The sequence below is a fragment of the Hyla sarda genome, chromosome 7, assembly GCF_029499605.1.
Source record: "Hyla sarda isolate aHylSar1 chromosome 7, aHylSar1.hap1, whole genome shotgun sequence".
Classification (NCBI taxonomy): Eukaryota; Metazoa; Chordata; class Amphibia; order Anura; family Hylidae; genus Hyla; species Hyla sarda.
In genome coordinates, this window is record NC_079195.1 from 201,670,008 (window position 1) to 201,689,450 (window position 19,443).

The 19,443-nt window shown below is 44.3% G+C and overlaps 1 protein-coding gene across 2 annotated transcripts; it reads left to right on the forward strand.

The window, feature by feature from the left end:
- The first annotated feature begins 8,862 nt into the window (after positions 1-8,862).
- LOC130283057 (cytochrome c oxidase assembly factor 7) lies at positions 8,863-17,980 on the forward strand. 2 transcript variants are annotated; one of them, XM_056532226.1, is made up of 3 exons: positions 8,863-8,991; positions 12,877-13,017; positions 16,786-17,980. In XM_056532226.1, the coding sequence occupies exons 1-3, from the start codon at positions 8,931-8,933 to the stop codon at positions 17,229-17,231; spliced, it is 648 nt and encodes a 215-aa protein (XP_056388201.1). In that variant the 5' UTR covers positions 8,863-8,930; the 3' UTR covers positions 17,232-17,980. The 2 variants fall into 2 exon arrangements, with proteins under 2 accessions (XP_056388201.1, XP_056388199.1); XM_056532224.1 differs by having other exon boundaries at positions 8,871-9,036; positions 16,786-17,976.
- The last annotated feature ends 1,463 nt before the right edge of the window (positions 17,981-19,443 follow it).

Consider the following 19,443-nt stretch of genomic DNA (forward strand, 5'->3'; position numbering starts at 1 on the left):
TCTTTCACTCTGAAACTGGAAAAACCCAGATCTTTGCCCTTCTATACAATCTGCGTCTTCTTCAAATGTTTTGTCTTCTGACGTCTCATCTTGGGCCTCCTGGCGTCATTCCAAGGTCTTCATCTTAGTTGCAAGCAAATAGCAAGCTGGATATGTGGTGTCCCGGCACCGGATTGCATCCATTGCCTTGTGGTGAGGTCCCCAAAGTCAGGGTGTAGGTGGGGTCCTCATCCTTAGCTAGCCCCTTGTCACCACTTTTAGTAATTCAAATTATTTAAATTTAATGTGTATATATTTATATAGTAAGTGTACTTACCAAGTTAGCGTCGCAGGACCTGTGGGTCACGTGATGCGTACCAAAGACTCTACTCTATGGTTTGTAGTTCAAGGACCTTTGGAGGAAGTCAGGTGCTTACCCATCAGGCTATGTAACGATGAGTGACAGCTGACTTGGACCAATCCAAAACGGCCCTGCCCCTGCCCATATAAGGGAGCGGTGACCATTACTCTTTTTTTTCCTCGTGGGCTGTTGACAGGGAAGGATCTGCGCTGCTGTCATCAGTGAGTTAGGCCCGAGCCTTGCGGCGACGGCTGATCTCTACAAAACTGTGAGTGTTTCACCGGACCTTATCTAACCCCTAAATCCAGACGGATCTTTGCAAATAAATCTAAATTCAGAGACTTATATCGAAAGTCAAGGTCCGCAACAACTGTCAGTCACTGAAGTGTAAGGAGACTGTGTTAATGAGACTGTTACTGTTCATTGGATTTACCGCAAGTCTTTAAGTAAAGTTTATCCAAGTTCAAGTTCAACTACCTTGTGGACCTTCAGTAATTTTATGCATGCACCTATCGTTACTGGGAAGGACGGCGATAGGCCGGAGAATTACCTCAGCATACTAGCCCTCAGCCTGGCGTCACGAACAATAGGGTTAACCTTAACCCCTGATATACTGAAGCAAAACCCTGACTACACTACCCCTACCCCAGAGGCCTACCACAGATATATAGAGTAGGTATATTTTTTCAGATTTTGAAATGGCATATAAATATATAAGTATTAATATATATTGATCCACAGTCAGAATCATTTTAATCAACTTGTCAGTATCATGTAATATAAATCACAAAGAAAAATAACTTCTTAATCTTTATGCAGTTAATGAAGTGTTGATTGCTGCGGAAATTCAGAAAAAAAGTCTTGGGACCTTCATTCTTCAGATCACTGGGGGTCTCAGTCCCCTAGCGATTTTTCATTTAGCCCTTTTAAGACAATGCTTTAAGACAGTGGGAAACACTGCTTTAAAAGTTACTGTCCTTTAACCCCTTATAGACGAGGAATTTTTTGTTTTTGCACTTTCGATTTTTTCTCCTTGTATTACATTTTTCACAAATCCATATAAGGCTTTTTCTTGTGCCACCAATTGTACTTTATAATGACATCTGAGCTTTTGGAAAGAGAATTCGTTTGGAATGGTAGTCAGGGGCCATGTGCGTTTACAAAGCCCCCCGTGGTGCCAGAACAGTGGACCCCCCCACATGTGACCCCATTTTGGAAACTACACCCCTCACAGAATTTAATAAGGGGTGCAGTGAGTATTTACACCCCACTGGCGTTTGACAGATCTTTGGAACAGTGGACTGTGCAAATGAAAAATAAAATTTTTCATTTTCACGGACCACTGTTCCAAAAATCTGTCAGACACATGTGGGGCGTAAATGCTCACTGTACCCCTTATTACATTACACGAGGGGTGTAGTTTCCAAAATGGGGTCACATGTGGGGGGGGGGGGGTCCATTGTTCTGGCACTATGGGGGCTTTGTAAACTCATGTGGCCTTCAATTCCGGACACATTTTCTCTTCAAAACCCCAATGGCGCTCCTTCTCTTCTGAGCATTGTAGTGCGCCTGCCGAGCACTTTACATCCACATATGGGGTATGTTCTTACTCAGAGGAAATGGGGTTACAAATTTTTCCTATTTTCTCTTGTGAAAATGAAAAATTTTGGGTAACACCAGCATTTTAGTGAAAACATTTTTTTTTTTTTCATTTTCACATCCAAATTTAATGAAAATTCGTCAAACACCTGTGGGGTGTTCAGGCTCACTATACCCCTTGATATGTTCCGTATGGGGTGTAGTTTCCAAAATGGGGTCACATGTGGGTATTTATGTTTTTGCTTTTATGTCACAACCACTGTAAAATCAGCCACCCCTGTGCAAATCACCAATTTAGGCCTCAAATGTACATGGTGCGCTCTCACTCCTGAGCCTTGTTGTGCATCCTCAGAGCGTTTTACGCCCACATATGGGGTATTTCCGTACTCAGGAGAAATTGCGTTACTAATTTTGGAGGGCTTTTTTCCTTTTATTGCTTGTGAAAATAAAAAGTATGGGGCAACACCAGCATGTTAGTGTAAACATATTTTTTTTTTTACACTAACAGGCTGGTGTAACCCCCAACTTTTCCTTTTCATAAGGGGTAAAAGAAGAAAAAGCCCCCCAAAATTTGTAGTGCAATTTCTCCCGATTACGGAAATACCCCATATGTGCCCTAAACTGTTTCCTTGAAATACGATAGGGCTCTGAAGTGAGAGAGCGCCATGCGCATTTGAGGACTAAATTAGGAGTATTAGTATTAGGGGTATTCTACGCCAGTGATTCCCAAACAGGGTGCCTCCAGCTGTTGAATAACTCCTAGCATGCCTGGACAGTCAGTGGCTGTCCAGAAATGCTGGGAGTTGTTGTTTTGCAACAGCTGGAGGCTCCGTTTTGGAAACACTGCCGTACAATACGTTTTTAATTTTTATTGGGAGGGGGACAGTGTAAGGGGGTGTATATATGTAGTGTTTTACTCTTTATTATGTGTTAGTGTAGTGTTGTGTTGTGTTTTTAGGGTACATTCGCACTGGCGGGTTACGGTGAGTTTCCCGCTAGAAGTTTGAGCTGTGGCGAAAAATTTGCCGCAGAGCAAACTTGAAGCAGGAAACTGACTCTAAACCTGCCCGTGTGAATGTACCCTGTACGTTCACATGGGGGGACAAACCTCCAGCTGTTTCACAACCACAACTCCCAGCATGCACTGACAGTGCATGCTGGGAGTTCTTCTTTTGCAACAGCTGGTGGCACACTGGTTGGAAAACCTTCAGTTAGGTTCGGTTACCTAACAGTATTTTCCAACCAGTGTGCCTCCAGCTGTTGCAAAACTACAACTCCCAGCATGTACTTACATACTGTGCCTGCTGGGAGTTGTACTTTTGCAACAGCTGAAGGCACACTGGTTGGAAAACCTTCAGTTAGGTTCTGAAGATGTGTGGGAAGATGTGGAAATGCCTCCCTTCTACCGAAGGTTTGTGAGCCAGAGTGCTCTAACTGCCCAGGCAGGTGACGGACCTGAACCTCCCAAAGTCCCTGAAGATCTGTCCACCTGGAAGACACTTCAGGATGAAAGCCGGGTTATTGGGGACCTCCTAGACTATTTCCTCCACAAGAAAGTGCCCACTCGGGTGCGCAAGGCCCACGGGGACTTCGAACTGAAGTGGTTGTGGCAGCAGATGAATCGCCTGTTCCTGCACAAGGGGCTGGTCTACCGAAATTCCCTGGACCCAGTTTCCGGAGACCGCATACACCAGATTGTGGTTCCCAGAAGAGATGCAGCCATGGTCCTGAATGCCTATCATGATCAATCCGGGCACTTCGGGGTCCATAAGACAGAAATCACCTTTAGAAGGAGATTTTACTGGATTGGGATGGGGGGAGACATCGAGAAATGGTATGCTGAGTGCTCCGTGTGTAACGTGATAAAGAACCCCCGAAGGGACGCAAGAGCCCCTTTGCATCCCATCTGTACGGAGAGGCCGAATCAAATTGTTGCCTTGGATCATGTGAAGCTGGCCCCCACTCAATCTGGCTATTGTAATGCTCTAACCATGGTGGATCATTATTCCAAGTGGGTGGTCGTGGTCCCGGTCAAGGATCTTACCACCAAGACTGCTGCTCAACTCTTCTATCGACATTGGATCCAACCTCTGGGGTGTCCCGTATCGGTCCTCACGGATCGGGGAACCGCCTTTGAAGCCCAGTTGTTCCAGCAGCTTTGCCGGTTGCATGATTGCAAGAAGCTCCGGACGACAGCCTACCATCCCCAAGGGAATGGGCTCTGCGAGAGGATCAATCAAGTGTTCATCCAAATGCTTAGAGCTGCCTCTGTTTCAAAGCACGAAGAGTGGCCTCAGCTGTTGCCTGAACGCCTAGAAATTTACAACAACACTGTCCACTGCTCTATGGGGTACACGCCTTTTTTCCTGATGATGGGCCGACAGGCACCTTTCAACAATTCTCCTCAGGTTTCCCAGGGTTGGGTGTCAGAGCATCACCGAAGAATTGAGGAAGCCAAGGACATTGTTGAAAACAAAATGGGTGAAGTTCATGAACGCCAGCAGAAAGATTATAATCGACATGCTTCGGCTCAGCCCTTACAGCTTGGAGATAAAGTGTGGCTCAGAAAATTTCCTAGTACCAATAAAATGGACTCCTTGTGGGAAACGGAGCCATACACCATTGCTGCAGTCCCTTATCCTGAAACGGACGTGTAAGAGATACAAAAAGACAGGTTCGAGCCACAGGTGGTCCACCGGAATAGGATAAAAGTGTGCCTGAAAGAAGATGTGCTTGGCCCAACTCCTCCTACTCCTTCTGCTCCTCCTGCTACTTCTACTCCACCTCCAACAAGGCCAGTGAGAGAATATGTGCCGGGAGAAGGAATTCATCCCACTATGGACGTTCCTTTGTTCCCATCTCAGCAGCCTACCATGTATTGGGGTATACCGTTACCATATCCATCCAATCAGCCGCCACTGGTTGCTCCACCCAAACAGTTGCCGGTAGCCGTTCCGCCTAATCAGTTGCCAGTAGTTGTTGCTCCCTGTCAACCACCATTGGTTGCTACACCCAGCATCAGTCCTGCTCCAGTGACTGCTTCAGGTATTGATGTCACTACTAGTGTTGCTCGCGAATATTCGCAATTCGAATATTATTCGCGAATATCGCATATTCGCGAATTCGCGAATTTCGCGAATATAGCGCTATATATTCGTAATTACGAATTTTCATTTTTTTTTTTCTTTTTTTTTTTTTTTTCTTCACAGTACACATCACAGTGATCACCCCTCTCTGCTTCCAGCTTGTGTGGTGTAAAGAAGGCTCTAATACTACTGTGTGAGACTGGCGTGCGCAAATTCGCATATGCGAAAATTAGCGTATGCTAATTTTCGCATATGCGCATTTTCAAGTATGCGAATTTTTGAGTATGTTAATTTCCACATATGTTAATTTTCGCATACGCGAACTTTCGCATATGCGAAAATAAAACGAGACTATAACGAATATGCGAATATTCGCGAATATATGACGAATATTCGTCCATATATTCGCGAATATTCGCGAATTCGAATATGGCCTATGCCGCTCAACACTAGTCACTACTCCACCTGTCTTCAGAGAACCCCCCAGTCCAACCGAAGACATTGCTTCTGTTTCCAGCCCTCCAGCTGATCCCTCGGGGACTGAAGTTCTTGAAGATTCCCCAAGTGAAGGAATTCCTGATTACTCGGAGGTGGTGTTGCGGCGGTCTCAAAGGACTACACAGGGCAAACTACCCGTAAGGTACCAGGACTCACATTTAGTACCTGCACACATAGTACCTTTGATAACCCACTTCAATGCTCTGCCTATCACTTTCCAGTACTCTAGATTACTGACTTAAATGTACTACCTCAAGTTTCTCTAGTACATACACCAAAATAAATGTGTCACTTAAGAAAACACTTTAGGAATTGTAGCCTATTGAAATTCAATTTCTGCCACTGTTAGGTACACTTCTTCTTCTCCTTCTTTGCGTGTGTGAGATGCTCTGCCTGGCCAGTAGGTGCTCTTGCGAATATAGAATTAAACACGTATTTCTAAGAATAACCTAGTTAGGTTGTTTTGAAAGTGCTCTAGGGGTAAGTAGCATGTAGCCGATAGACCCTAGCAGCCATCCTTACTGTGACCTAGCTTCCGGCTAGCCAGTATAACTTTTGTGTACTAACAGGTAACTTATTGTTGGCGAATAAAAAGTGTGAGATAATAAAGTTGTTTAGTCAGCTTGAAACTAAAGGTATAAAGAGCTGTACTAACATTCAGTTTAGCCTCATAAAAATGTGTAGAGAGCTAATAAAATGTCTTAGGAGCTAGCAACTACATGTCAGATAGCTGCCTAATTGTCTAGTGAGCTTGTATAATAAGTTTAATAAAATGTCTAAGAAGCTAGAAACTAAAAGGATAGATAGCTTCATTAATGTCTAGATAGCACCAATGTCTAGATAGATTTCTATTGTCTAGTCCAGATACTAGTGAGAGTATCAGAGAATGAAAATATGTTCCATGTTTACTTAGAATGTATAGCAAATTTATAGCTCATCCTGTTCTAGTCCTAGTCCCTCTGTCTTAGGGGACAGGCGTCGAGGTCGACTTATGTTAAGTAAGGGGGTTTGTGGTGTCCCGGTACCGCATCCTATCCGGTACCTGAGTATATAGGTCCCCATAGCCAGAGTCCCTAGGACGTCGGGTCCTTATTGTCTAGTCCACCGCTAGTCACCTCTCATCTAGGTATTAGTTATCTAGTAATTATTTAGGATTTATATGTAAAGGATTGTATAAATGTATATAAATAGTTAATTACCTGTCCGGAGCGTAGCAGGACCTGCGGGTCACGTGATCAGGTAAACTCTATGGTTTTTGCTTAAGGACCTCTGGAGGTCCCTGTGACGTATTGCACCCACCATGCTTTGTGACGGTGAGTGACAGCTATTCGGACCAATAGAAACAACCCTGCCCCTGCCCATATAAGGGAGCGGCGGCCATGATTTCTCTCTCTTGCTACCGGGCTGTCAAACGAGCAGGATCTGCGCAGCTGTCTTCCGCAGTGAGTTAGGCCCGAGCGTTGTGGCAACGGCTGATCTATTCAGAATCGTGAGTGTATCAATCCCTAAGCACTCTGCAAGATCACCGGACCTTATCTATCCCCTAAATCCGGACGGATCTTCGCAAATTACCCTAAATTCAGAGACTTGTATTGCTATTCAAGGTCCGCAATAACTGTCAGTCACTGAACTATATAGTGACTGTTTGCATGAGACTGTTATTGTGCATTGGATGTACCACAAGCCTTTCAGTAAAGTTTATCCAAGTTCAAGTACCTTGTGGACCGTCAGTCATTTTGTGTATGCACCTATCGTTACGGGGAAGGGCGGCGATAGGCCGGAGAATTACTTCAGCATACTAGCCCTCAGCCTGGCGTCACAAACTATATGGTTAACCTTAACCCCTCATCTACCTAAACAACACCCCAACTACCATACACCCCCCAAGGGCTACCACATAAGTCTATGGAGTGTGTCTTGATTATGTGGCACAGAACAGGGTGAGGAGCGCACAGCAGCGCAGACTTCTCCCGGTTTGTTCTGATCACGGAGGTCCGAACACTCAGACCCCCGCCGATCAAAACTAGGACATATCCAAAGTTTTCCAAAAGACAGATGAAGTGGATTAGTATGTACTAACATAAATACTTATAATGAAACGTCTATTATTCCTTAACTGTTTATCCTCGCTGAGCGGAATTGCTCCCTCTTTCCCCACCTGTTTGCTCCCTCCCTCCATCGAGCATCGAAGATGGGGTCCCGGATTGGAATGTGGCAGAGATAAGAAATAAGCAAATGAAGATTTAACCTATTAGCTGTTTTTAACCCAATTTATACAACCCATTTTGCAGACGTCGCTATCGTCTGTATAAACCTTGTACAGATCTATTTCACAGGTACTCCTCAAGGCGAGTTGCACAAACAGCATAGCACCAAGCGCTGGCATTTTACCAACATTTACACTCATCCCCATCCACAGGATCATTCAGGATCTTGCTAAGTGGAGCTGCGATACATGTACTGTACCGCCACTCTGTCCATTGTCAATGAGAGTGTCAAAATAGACTACAGAGTGCTCGGCTGTCTTGGACTGCTATTCAGTCCCGCAGGTCAGGTTACCTGCCATATTATACTTACCCCCCTATACCAGTGTTTCCCTACCAGGGTGCCTCCAGCTGTTGCAAAACTACAACTTCTAGCATGCCCCTGGGAGTTGTAGTTTTGCAACAGCTGGAGGCACCCTGACTGGGAAACACTGTCCTATACTGTGGGTAGGGGTACTATAGGTGTCACACATCCACATCTATACCAATGTTTTCCAACCAGTATGAATCCAGTCGTTGCAAAACTACAAATCCCAGCATGCATGGACAAAAAAGGCTGTGAGGGCATGCTGGGAGTTGTAGTTTAGCAACAGCTGGAGGCACCCTGACTGGGAAACACTGTCCTATACTGTGGGTAGGGGTACTATAGGTGTCCCACATCTATACCAATGTTTTCCAACCAGTATGAATCCAGTCGTTGCAAAACTACAAATCCCAGCATGCACGGACAAAAAAAAGTCTGTGAGGGCATGCTGGGAGTTGTAGTTTAGCAACAGCTGGAGGCACACTGTTTGGGAATCACTGTCCTATACTGTCTATAGGCCACAAAGTTGGAGACTGGAATTCTTCTTCAGAAATGCTAGCTTCCCGCCTGCACCAGAGGGTCTGTATGGGGCCTCCATTGTAGGATTAGTTTAAATAACCAGACAAAAAAAAAAAAACATTTATTCAACAGTATTTTTATTAGTTAATATCTAGCGGGGTGCAAAAGATGCAGAGCCCACAGGTTGGGTAGTGTACAAACAGCCGTGACGTCATCAGGCAGCGCCGGGCTCCGGCGGGTTGTCATAGGAACGCGTACTTCCGGGTTCGTCGAAGTAGGCGGGGCCTGGGGGGTCAATGTGACCGATACATGCTGTCGCAATGGCCGGGCTGGTGGATTTTAAGAATGAAGAAGAAGTGAAGGAGTTTCTAGACAACCTGGGCACGGAGTACTCCTATCAGTGCCACCGAGAGAAGGACGCGGAGGGTGAGAGTTGGAGTGGGTCGTCGGTCATATGCCTTGTGCGGGGTGTTAGAACCATAAAAGAGGACTACAACCCTCAGCATACACCATGTAGTGTGAGAATGATGTGTATATATATATATATATATATATATATAAATAACTATGTGCGTTTATAGGTCAGTATTTCCCAACCAAGGTGCAAAACTACAACTCCCAGCATGCCCGGACAGCCTTCGGCTGTCCGGGCATGCTGGGAGTTGTAGTTTTGCATCAACTGGTTTGATACTGGATGGGAAACACTGGTATAGACGTAGATGTGAGACCCCCTTTGAATATCCACAGTGGTTTCCAAATTGTGGACCTCCAGCTGTGGCTGTCCGGGCATGCTGGGAGTTGTTGTTTTGCAGCCTCTGGAGGGCCACAGTTTGGAGACCACTGAGCCACAGGTTACGTCTCTTGGCGCCGGGATCATCCCAGTAACTTGGAGCCCTGGATGGTTTTTAAAAGTAACCTATTATCGGCACTAACCTGTTAAATAGTGCGGGTGATACGCAATCTAATGCTGGTTATTTTATTTTTTTAAATTTCACAGTCCTGAAGAAAAATAGATACCGTATATACTCGAGTATAAGCCGACCCGAGTATAAGCCGAGACCCCTAATTTTAACCCAAAATCCCAGGAAAAGTTATTGACTCGAGTATAAGCCTAGGGTGGGAAATACCTCATCCCCCCCCTGTCATCATCCAGACCCGTCATTAACATCCTCATCATCATCCCCTTGTCATCATCCCACACATCCCCCCTTCATCATCCCCTTATCATCCCACACATCCCCCCCTTCATCATCCCCTTGTCATCATCCCACACATCCCCCCTTCATCATCCCCTTATCATCCCACACCCCCCCCCCCCCTTCATCATCCCCACACCCCCCCTTCATCATCCTCTTCTCATCATTCGCCCTCAGTGGTCTTCAACCTGCGGACCTCCGGAGGTTTCAAAACTACAACTCCCAGCAAGCCCGGGCAGCCATCGGCTGTCCGGGCTTGCTGGGAGTTGTAGTTTTGAAACCTCCGGAGGTCCGCAGGTTGAAGACCACTGCGGCCTTCAACATCATCTAGCCCCCCTCTCACCCCCTTTAGTTCTGAGTACTCACCTCCGCTCGGCGCTGGTCCGGTCCTGCAGGGCTGTCCGGAGAGGAGGTGGTCCGGTGGGGAGGTGGTCCGGGCTGCTATCTTCACCGGGGGCGCCTCTTCTCCGCGCTTCCGGCCCGGAATAGAGCCGTTGCCTTGGCAATGACGCAGAATTACGTTGGCAATGAACGCACCTCTGCGTCGTTGTCACGGCAACGTGACTATTCTGAGGCCGGGCCCGAAGCGCTTAGAAGAGGCCTCCCCGGTGAAGATAGCAGCCCGGAACCAGTATCCCACCGGACCACCTCCTCACCGGACAGTCCTGCAGGACCGGACCAGCGCCGAGCGGAGGTGAGTACTCAGAACTAAAGGGGGTGAGAGGGGGCTGGATGATGTTGAAGGCCGCAGTGGTCTTCAACCTGCGGACTTCCGGAGGTTTCAAAACTACAACTCCCAGCAAGCCCGGACAGCCGATGGCTGCCCGGGCTTGCTGTGAGTTGTAGTTTTGAAACCTCTGGAGGTCCGCAGGTTGAAGACCACTGCGGGTGGGGGAGTTCACTCGAGTATAAGCCGAGGGGGGTGTTTTCAGCACGAAAAATCGTGCTGAAAAACTCGGCCTATACTCGAGTATATACGGTAGGTCCAAGAATGTAATTGCTGGTGCACGGATAGAGGGGGCATTCCCAGCCCCCATTCTGCCCACCCTGCTGGTCCCTGGAATCCGGACCCTTTATAAATATTAATCTGCTCTGCAGCATGGTGCCACTACGGGACCCACGCGATCAGACATCTTATCCCTTATCCTTTAGATGGGGAGTAAGATGGTTTTTGCCGGAGTACCCCTTTAATCGGAAAAAACACCAAAATGACAAAAAAAAAAAGGGTTTAACCGATTTTACTTAATAAAATTATGTACAATGGCCATATTAAAATAGCTTCTAGGAAGTGATGTGACCTAAAAGTAGTAATTTGGGCCTTTTAATTTTTTTTTACATTTACTTTGGCTGCTGTTCAGGATCATTAACATTTTATTTAGTTCAGACAGTTACCCACACAGCAATATCAAATGTAAATTATTTTTTTTTGTATACAATAGGAAAAGGGGGCTAATTTTTATTGGGGGAGGGGCTTATTTACTTTTTAATGGGGTATTCCAGTGAAAATTGATTTTTTTCATATCAACTGGCTCCAGAAAGTTAAACAGATTTGTAAATTGCTTCTATTAAAAAAAATCTTAATCCTACCAGTACTTATCAGCTGCTTAAGTTGAGTTGTTCTTTTCTGTCTGACAACAGTGCTCTCTGCTGACACCTCTGTCTGTCTCGGTAACTGTCCACAGCAGGAGCAAATCCCCATAGCAAACCTCTCCTGCTCTGGAGAATTCCTGAGACAGACAGAGGTGTCAGCAGAGAGCACTGTGGTCAGACAGAAAAGAACAAGTCTATGGGAAATATATGTTACTGCATAACTTCCAAACGGCTGGAGATATTTCGATAATACTTGGTCACATGTTACTTATATATCCACTTAAAATATAGGATAGTTAATTTAACCCTTAACTACCCCCATTTGTGAGGGTCGGGGTTTTTGTTTAAAGTCCCATGAAAATCAATGGGAAATGTATGTTCCCATATAACTTCCGTAGGGCTGGAGTGATTTCAATACCTGGTACACATATTACGGCTCAGGATGGGAGGTCGGGATAGGAGGTCAAAAGCTTCCTCCTTTGTTTATTTTCCTCCCCAACAAGGATTAGGAAGGAAAAACTGGGCAAAAAAAAAATAAAAAAAAAATAAAAATATATATTATCCAAAGGAAGTGATTTAGCAGCACACCAAGAAGGAACTTCAAACAACAATGGTTCTTTGGAGTGCTGCTGAATCTCTTCCTTTGGATATAAAGCAAAAATGGACAGTGGCACACCAAGTGAAAAAAAGGAAAGGTGATTTATTCAAAAAAACGTGTTAGGCAACGTTTCAGCTGGCTTACCCAGCCATTTTCAAGCCTTTTTTCCTTTGGATATAGCTATACAGTCTGCTACTGGGACTGTTTATTATCAGCCTTCACCTGCTTACTGCATTCTGCTTGGATGTGCTGCTGTGTGTGTGTGTGTGTGTGTGTGTGTGTATGTATATATATATATATATATATATATATATATATATATATATTATATAATGTGTGTGTATATTTGTATGTATGATTTAGCATAATTTCCAAATTGCTGGAGATATTCTGATAAAATTTGCTACAACCCCCCCCCCCCCCCCCCACCCACCCCTTATGGTGAAGGTAGGGTTTTTTTTCTCTGTAGTCCCATGCTTTCTGTACATCTCCTTATCATGGTAACTCATGGCCTGTGGAGCTTGCCCGGGTGTTTTAAAGATCCTGCCTAATGTCCGGGTTTGGCAGATGGGATGTGAGGGCTAGAGCGTCATTGTTGCTTTTTCTTTCCTGCAAGGTTTAGGTATGAAGACCGGGCTGTGCTGGGTTCTCTGCTAGTGGTATAATATGGAAGACCCCCCCCCTGCCCCCGGTTAGCAGACCAAAGATCCTGCTTCCTTTTTTGTGTTTTCCAGACACCTGACTACTTCTGTACATCCAGCTGTTGTTTTGTTTCTATGTTGATCTGGACTTTTGGCTGCTGTTTTACTACAGATTTGTTAGGCTATTGTTTGCTCTGTTATATTTACACCTATATGAACCTGTGCTTCTTTTATCTTGCAGGATGTCACCGGTTAGCAGAGTATTTGGAGAACATCAAAAAAGACTTTGAAGCTACAGCAAAGGTCTTGAAGACAAACTGTGAGCAGAGTCATCATAGTGAGAGCTGCTACAAACTGGGGGCTTATCATATTACTGGGAAAGGTAAGTACGCTGTGGACTTGGCATGGTAGATATGGCGGAAGCTTTAGGATGTATTCACATGTACGGTATTCTGTGCATATTTGATGTGCAAGATTTTATGCAGCAGATTTCAATGTAAACTAAATGACTGAACACAGCCTCAAATCCTGAGCATCATATATGCACAGGATACTGTACATGTGAATACACCCTTAAAGGGCTTTTTGATGGCCCATCCACAGTATAATGCGGAGAGCTGAACATTTGATCGATGAAGGGTGCCGGGTATCTGAACCTTCCAGTCATCAATTGATCTGTTGCAGTGTTTCTCAACCAGTGTGCCTCCAGTTGTTGCAACAGCTGGAGGGACACTGGTTTGGAAACACTGATCTAGCTTGTCTATAGGACTTTGTTCAAAGTCCTGAAAGCAACCTTCAAAGGTAATAAGTCCTAAGTTGTTTGATACACTCGTATTTTAAAAACTAAAACCTTTGCCTGATCAGTGTACTCACTTTCCATCCCCACAGAAGCTGTGTACTGTTGTCTTCTCCAGCTCAATGTCTAACCTGCTGCTCGCTCCTCCTCCCTATTGGGGCAAATTTGTCACACTATTCAGTCTGCGCATGAGCCGGATGTGTGAAGTGTTGGCCCCAAAGGGAGGGGGAGCAACACAGAGGAAGTAAAGACAGGTTTTAATTTTTTAAAAACATGAATGGTACACGATAAAACATCTTTTGGCACAGGACTTATTCACCTGTAATTAAATGATTGTCCACCATGAAAGCCTACAGCAGTATAATGGGGCTGTCATGGTGGGCTCCAGAAAACCAAATTATTGGTAAATCATAATTCTGATTTTTATCTCCCCAGAATATGTATTGGTTGTGATCAGGTTAAAGTTTACCTTTCATATCCCACAAAAAAGTTATTGTACTTAAAGGGGTACTCCGCTGCTCAGCGTTTGGAATAAACTGTTCCGAAAGCTGGAGCCGGCGCCGGGAGCCCCTGACGTCATAGCCCCGCCCCCTCATGACGTCACGCCGCACCCCCTCAATGCAAGTCTATGGGAGGGGGCGAGACAGCTGTCACACCCCCTCCCATAGACTTGCATTGAGGGGGCAAGTCTGAGCAGCGGAGTACCCCTTTATTCCTGATCATGTACATATAATTTTTGTGTGTCAAGCACCTATATTTCTCACAAATAAATTTTTTCTGTTGCTCACTTGCTTTGGAGGGGGCGTGTCCTCACTCTGCATGACTCCTCTTCCTCCCTGAGAGCTGTGTCTCTTCATCCAATCACTGCTCGCTGCTCTGTAACCCCCTCCTCTCTGTTTTCATGCTGCAGTCTGATAGGACAGGAGTGAGCATAGATGATTGCTAGTCCCACCCTCACTTCCTGGACTTTGACCAAGCCTGTGCTTCAGCTTGGACAAAGATGATGCTGCAGCCGGACAGGATTATGCAGAGATGTGGAATTCCTATCGCCCGACGCCCGGGACTAGCAGTTTTGGGCGCCGGGCAGGTGAATTTGTCCGGCCCTTAGCCCGGCTTCGGGCAAGCAGGGCCGGACCTGACAAGTGCGGCGGCGATCTGCAGTCTGTATGGAGCGGGCTCCCGACTCCTGCCCGCTCCATACTCTGCAGCCTGTGTCCTCCGAAGCAGAGCAGGGGAGATGAGAAGCTGTGTACAGTACTGTATTTGTCTTCTCTCCCCTGCTCTGCAGACGTGCGGGGGGAGATGAGGGGGCGTGGCTTGCGTCCTCTGCCTTCGCTCCCCGCACGTCTGCACGGGGAGACTGTATGCGGCGCTCACAGGGGAGTATAGAGCGGGCTCGGGATTCCTGCCCGCTCCATACTCTGCAGCCCCCGGCTGTTCTCAGTAGCCGGGGGCCGCCGCTAATAGCCAGCATGCGGCGATCGCTGGCTGGCTATTAACCCATTAGATCGCCGCTGTCAAAGCTGACAGCGGCGTCTAAAGGGACATGTGAATGCTCCCTGGTGGGCTAGTGGGGTGGATCGCCCCCCCCCCCCCCCCCCCCCCGCAGCGCGATCGCAGGGGGGCGATCCACTATGGAGGTAGCCGGAGGACTTACCTCTGCTTCCTCCTGTCCCGGCTCTGTCATTGATAGATCCTGGCTGGACCAGGCTCTATCAATGGATCACAGAGCGCACAGATTAATAGAGTTCAATAGAACTCTATTCATCTGTCTGAGGAATCTAATGATTCCTCCTTTAAGTGTAAAAAAATAAAAAATTATAAATAAAGGTTTTAATAAAAGTTTGAAAGACACACATTAACCCAGTGGTCTTCAAACTGTGCCCCTCCAGATGTTACAAAACTGCAATTCCCAGCATGCCAGGACAGCCGTTGGCTGTCCGGGCATGCTGGGAGTTGTAGTTTTGCAACATCTGGAGGGCCACAGTTTGAAGACCGCTGCATTAACCCCTTCCATGTTAAAAGTTCAAATCACCCCCTTTTTCCTATATAAAAACATGTAAACATAATAAAAATAAACATATTTGGTATCGCTTCGTGCGTAATTGTACAACCTATTAAAATATAACATTATGTATCCCGTACGGTAAATGTAAAAAAAATACCAAACCACAGATTTGCAATTTTTATAATATCCCAGAAAAAAAAGTTAAAAAGCGATTTAAAAAGTCAGATCAATACCAAAATGGTACCGATACAAAAAACAGATTATGGCGCAAAAAATGAGCCCTCATACAGCCTGGTATGCGGAAAAAAAATATAAAGCTACAGGGGTTAAAAAATGGCAATTAAAAAAATTAGAAAAAGTCCAGAATTAGTAAAACATGACGTAAATTATACAAATCTGGTATTGCTGTAATCAGGCGCCTAAAGTATAAAACTAACATGTTACCTCAACCCCAAGCTAAATGGCGCAGAAAAGAAAAACCACCAAATCTGCAAAATTATCTTTTACTATTTCAATTTCACTTCCCTTAATATATATATATAATTTTTTTTTTTTTTTTGGTTCAGAGAATATGTTATTGAAAAATTAAAAGGTATCATTATAGTAGGTATTTATGGCTATTATAGGGCGAGGAGGAAAAAATTAGAGCGTAAAAGCGAAAATTGGCCGGACAAGTGGATCGTCATGAGGGACAAGGAGATTTTGCTCCATTTTAGTCCTGTGGACAAGTAGTTTTTTTTATAAAATTTCCACACCCCTGATTATGTTCTGGATGGTATGGAGTGTTTTATTTTATTTTTTTAAGCCATGATTTCTTTAAAAAGGAAATACAATTTTCTTATGAAGTGTATTAGGAAGGATAATCTTTTCCAAAATGTACAATATTAAAGTTTTCGAATCTGACAATTTAAAAAGGAAAGTTTACCCAGGAATAAAAAAACAAAGCTAAAAATAAAATAAATACCACCACACCGGTCCTCTTGTGCTGTTCAGAAGAAATAAGCTTTTTTCATTTTTTTATCTTTTAATCCTGGATACCCCCTTTTAACTTGCAGACCGTTACATTATTCGTCTGTTTGGAAGCCCCATAGACTGTTTCCATTTACTGATAGAAAGCAGAAAACCTACAAAATGGTAAGGAATTTAAATAGAAGGTATATTATGAAGTTCAATAGTCTCTATTTAAAGTGTCCCTGTTTTTTAGAAAAACTTTTGACATTTTTTGAGTCAGGGTCTCATTGCTAAGACCTCCACGATCATTAGAACAAGCAGGAAGAAGCTCCTGGGCTGCAAGAGTAAAGATGGCAGAAACTATTATAACTTGGCATGTTTTTTGGCTTTTGCAGGAGGTGTTCCAGTCGACCTAAAAGCTGCCTATGACTGCTTCCTGAAATCCTGTCTTAAGGGAGGGAAGAAATCTATTGATTCCTGCCATAACGTTGCGCTTATGGCACAAGATGGTCGCATAAATGATGGGAAACCTGATTTCAATGTAGCCAGGGAATATTATTCCAAGGCTTGTGATGGCAAATTTGCACCAAGTTGCTTTAACCTTAGTACGATGTACTTGGAGGGATCACCTGAATTTCCCAAGGAGATGACCCAGGCTCTGCACTTCTCTGAGAAAGCTTGTGAGCTGGGACATATATGGGCCTGTGCTAATGCCAGCCGAATGTACAAACTTGGAGATGGGATCAAAAAAGATGATGCTAAGGCGGAAACTTTAAAAAATCGTGCTAAGGACCTTTATCAAAAGCAGAAGGCGGCCCCACAAATCACTTTTGGGATGTAAAGCATGGCGGTATAGAAGAATGTTTTTTTATCTACTGCGCCAGATATTAGGTTTTTCTACCAAAATGGACAATATGAATTAAATGATAATTTAACGGCACACACGTCTGGGTTTCTTTCTCATTTGTAATATATATATATGGATTGGGATCTAAGCAGATGAGCGAACTACAGTATGAATCTGTGACATAAAAGGATTTTCAGTCAATCTGTTCTGTCTTGTCTGGTACATCACATACGGGCGTTGGTGTATGAAACACTTCACACTGAGTTCTCGCCACTATTGCTTGCCAATCATAACCCCGACAATGTGATCATGATGTGCCGACCAGTGACTATAGCAGCAAAGGGGTTTTACAAGGCCTCCGTACCTCACACAGGCTGCACTAGTAGAGCGTCGATTCATTAGTGTAAGCAATGTTTTGATTGCTTATAAAAGTCCCCAAAGGGTTTTGTGTTAAGAAAAAATAACAAAAAAGGAAAAATAAATAAATATACATCTGAGCAGTGTAGAAGTGGGGGGATGGGCACTGCAACACTAATGATAGCAGCCTAATTGAGCACACTAGGAAGAGTCCCGGTGAAGTGTAAAATGGGGTGCCATACACTGGTAGAACACAGCGATTCCACAAAAATATCCAAAGTAAGAGAAAAGAGTGTCTGCACTCACCATATAGAATTCCGGACTTTATTGTAGATTGTCCATACAAAAGACAGCAAAATAAATAAATATACACTAATAAAATGTAATATTCCCATTTTTCAAACATTTTTTATCAAATGCATTTTTAATAAACATTTTTGGTATAGTCACTTACTATTCAATGTCCTTACCATTCAAATATAATGTCTATGATCCTGCATGGTAAATGGCAAAATTGGTCAAAAAAAAAAGCAAGAATTAAAAAAATTGCTGCATTTTCAAGAACCTAGAAAAAGAAGTGCCTTGTGTGAAAATAGATGCCAGAAATGTGTTTTAGCGTACAGTTCCGCACAGTGAAGGGCATTTATCAAAACTGAACTTTCTTTTATTTCAGTTTAGATAAAAAGAAAAGAAAATTGTCGAGCAAAGTGACATTCGTGTTCCAAATTTATCATATGGCGCACAGATGTTAACAAATGCCCACTGAAATGCTCTGTTTAAATGTCGCAGAGCAGTGGCGGGCCGTGCGACAATTGTTGTAAAAGTCGCACAGACCTTAATACAATTGTCGTATGGAGACATTTAGCGCAGGGTTGAATTGCCCTGTGATTTCTTCTGGATCTGGTCCGTGTAACTTTTTGCCAAAAAGTCTCACATGATAAATTAGTGACCACTGCACAACGTGATCTAAATCAGATCACTTCATGGTCATGAAAATTAAACCGTGTAAATGAAATGCCGCAGGAAAAGTCGCATGGAACCAGCCTGCGGCTTTTTTCTGTGACAAATTTAGACGAAAAAAGTAATCAAAATTTTTGAGAAATTCCCCTCAGTATGTGGATGTTGGGGGAATCGGTCTGTTTGAATTGGAGAATCTAACAGACTGCACAGCGATATGGGACCTGTACCTGCAGAAACTAGATAAGTAAATGGGCTACACTCAGCTGAAGTCAGATGGTTGGAACCTAGAGGGGCTATTCCTATCTTAGACATCTGGATGTCCCACCTCTAGAACAAGGGTCGCCGACCCAGTTTTCTCCTGTTCCAGCAGCTACTTTCTAGAGGTTTGACTCAAATCTATGTCTAGAACATTTCTTCAGCCCATCCCAAGCCCTGTATTCAGAACTTGCATACAAAGGAATGGTGCGGCCCAAACACAGCAGCTGCCTCTGGCCTTCTCTTGCAGGTCCCACATCTCATTTGCAGCTGTCCACAACTGGGGTATCCCAACCACCATTCCACTTTTGATGCTTGAATGGCTTTATATCTGTATGACCTCTGAAAGCAGCCACTTATATGGGGGAGCCTGGATTGGGAACTCATGATCTAGCCCCTTAAGGACCAGGCCATTTTACACCTTAGGACCAGAGCGTTTTTTGAACATCTGACCACTGTCACTTTAAACATTAATAACTCTGGAATGCATTTAGTTATCATTCTGATTCCGAGATTTTTTTTTTGTGACATATTCTACATGGTGGTAAATTTTTGTGGTAACTTGCATCCTTTCTTGGTGAAAAATCCCAAAATTTGATGAAAAAATTGAAAATTTTTCATTTTTCTAACTTGG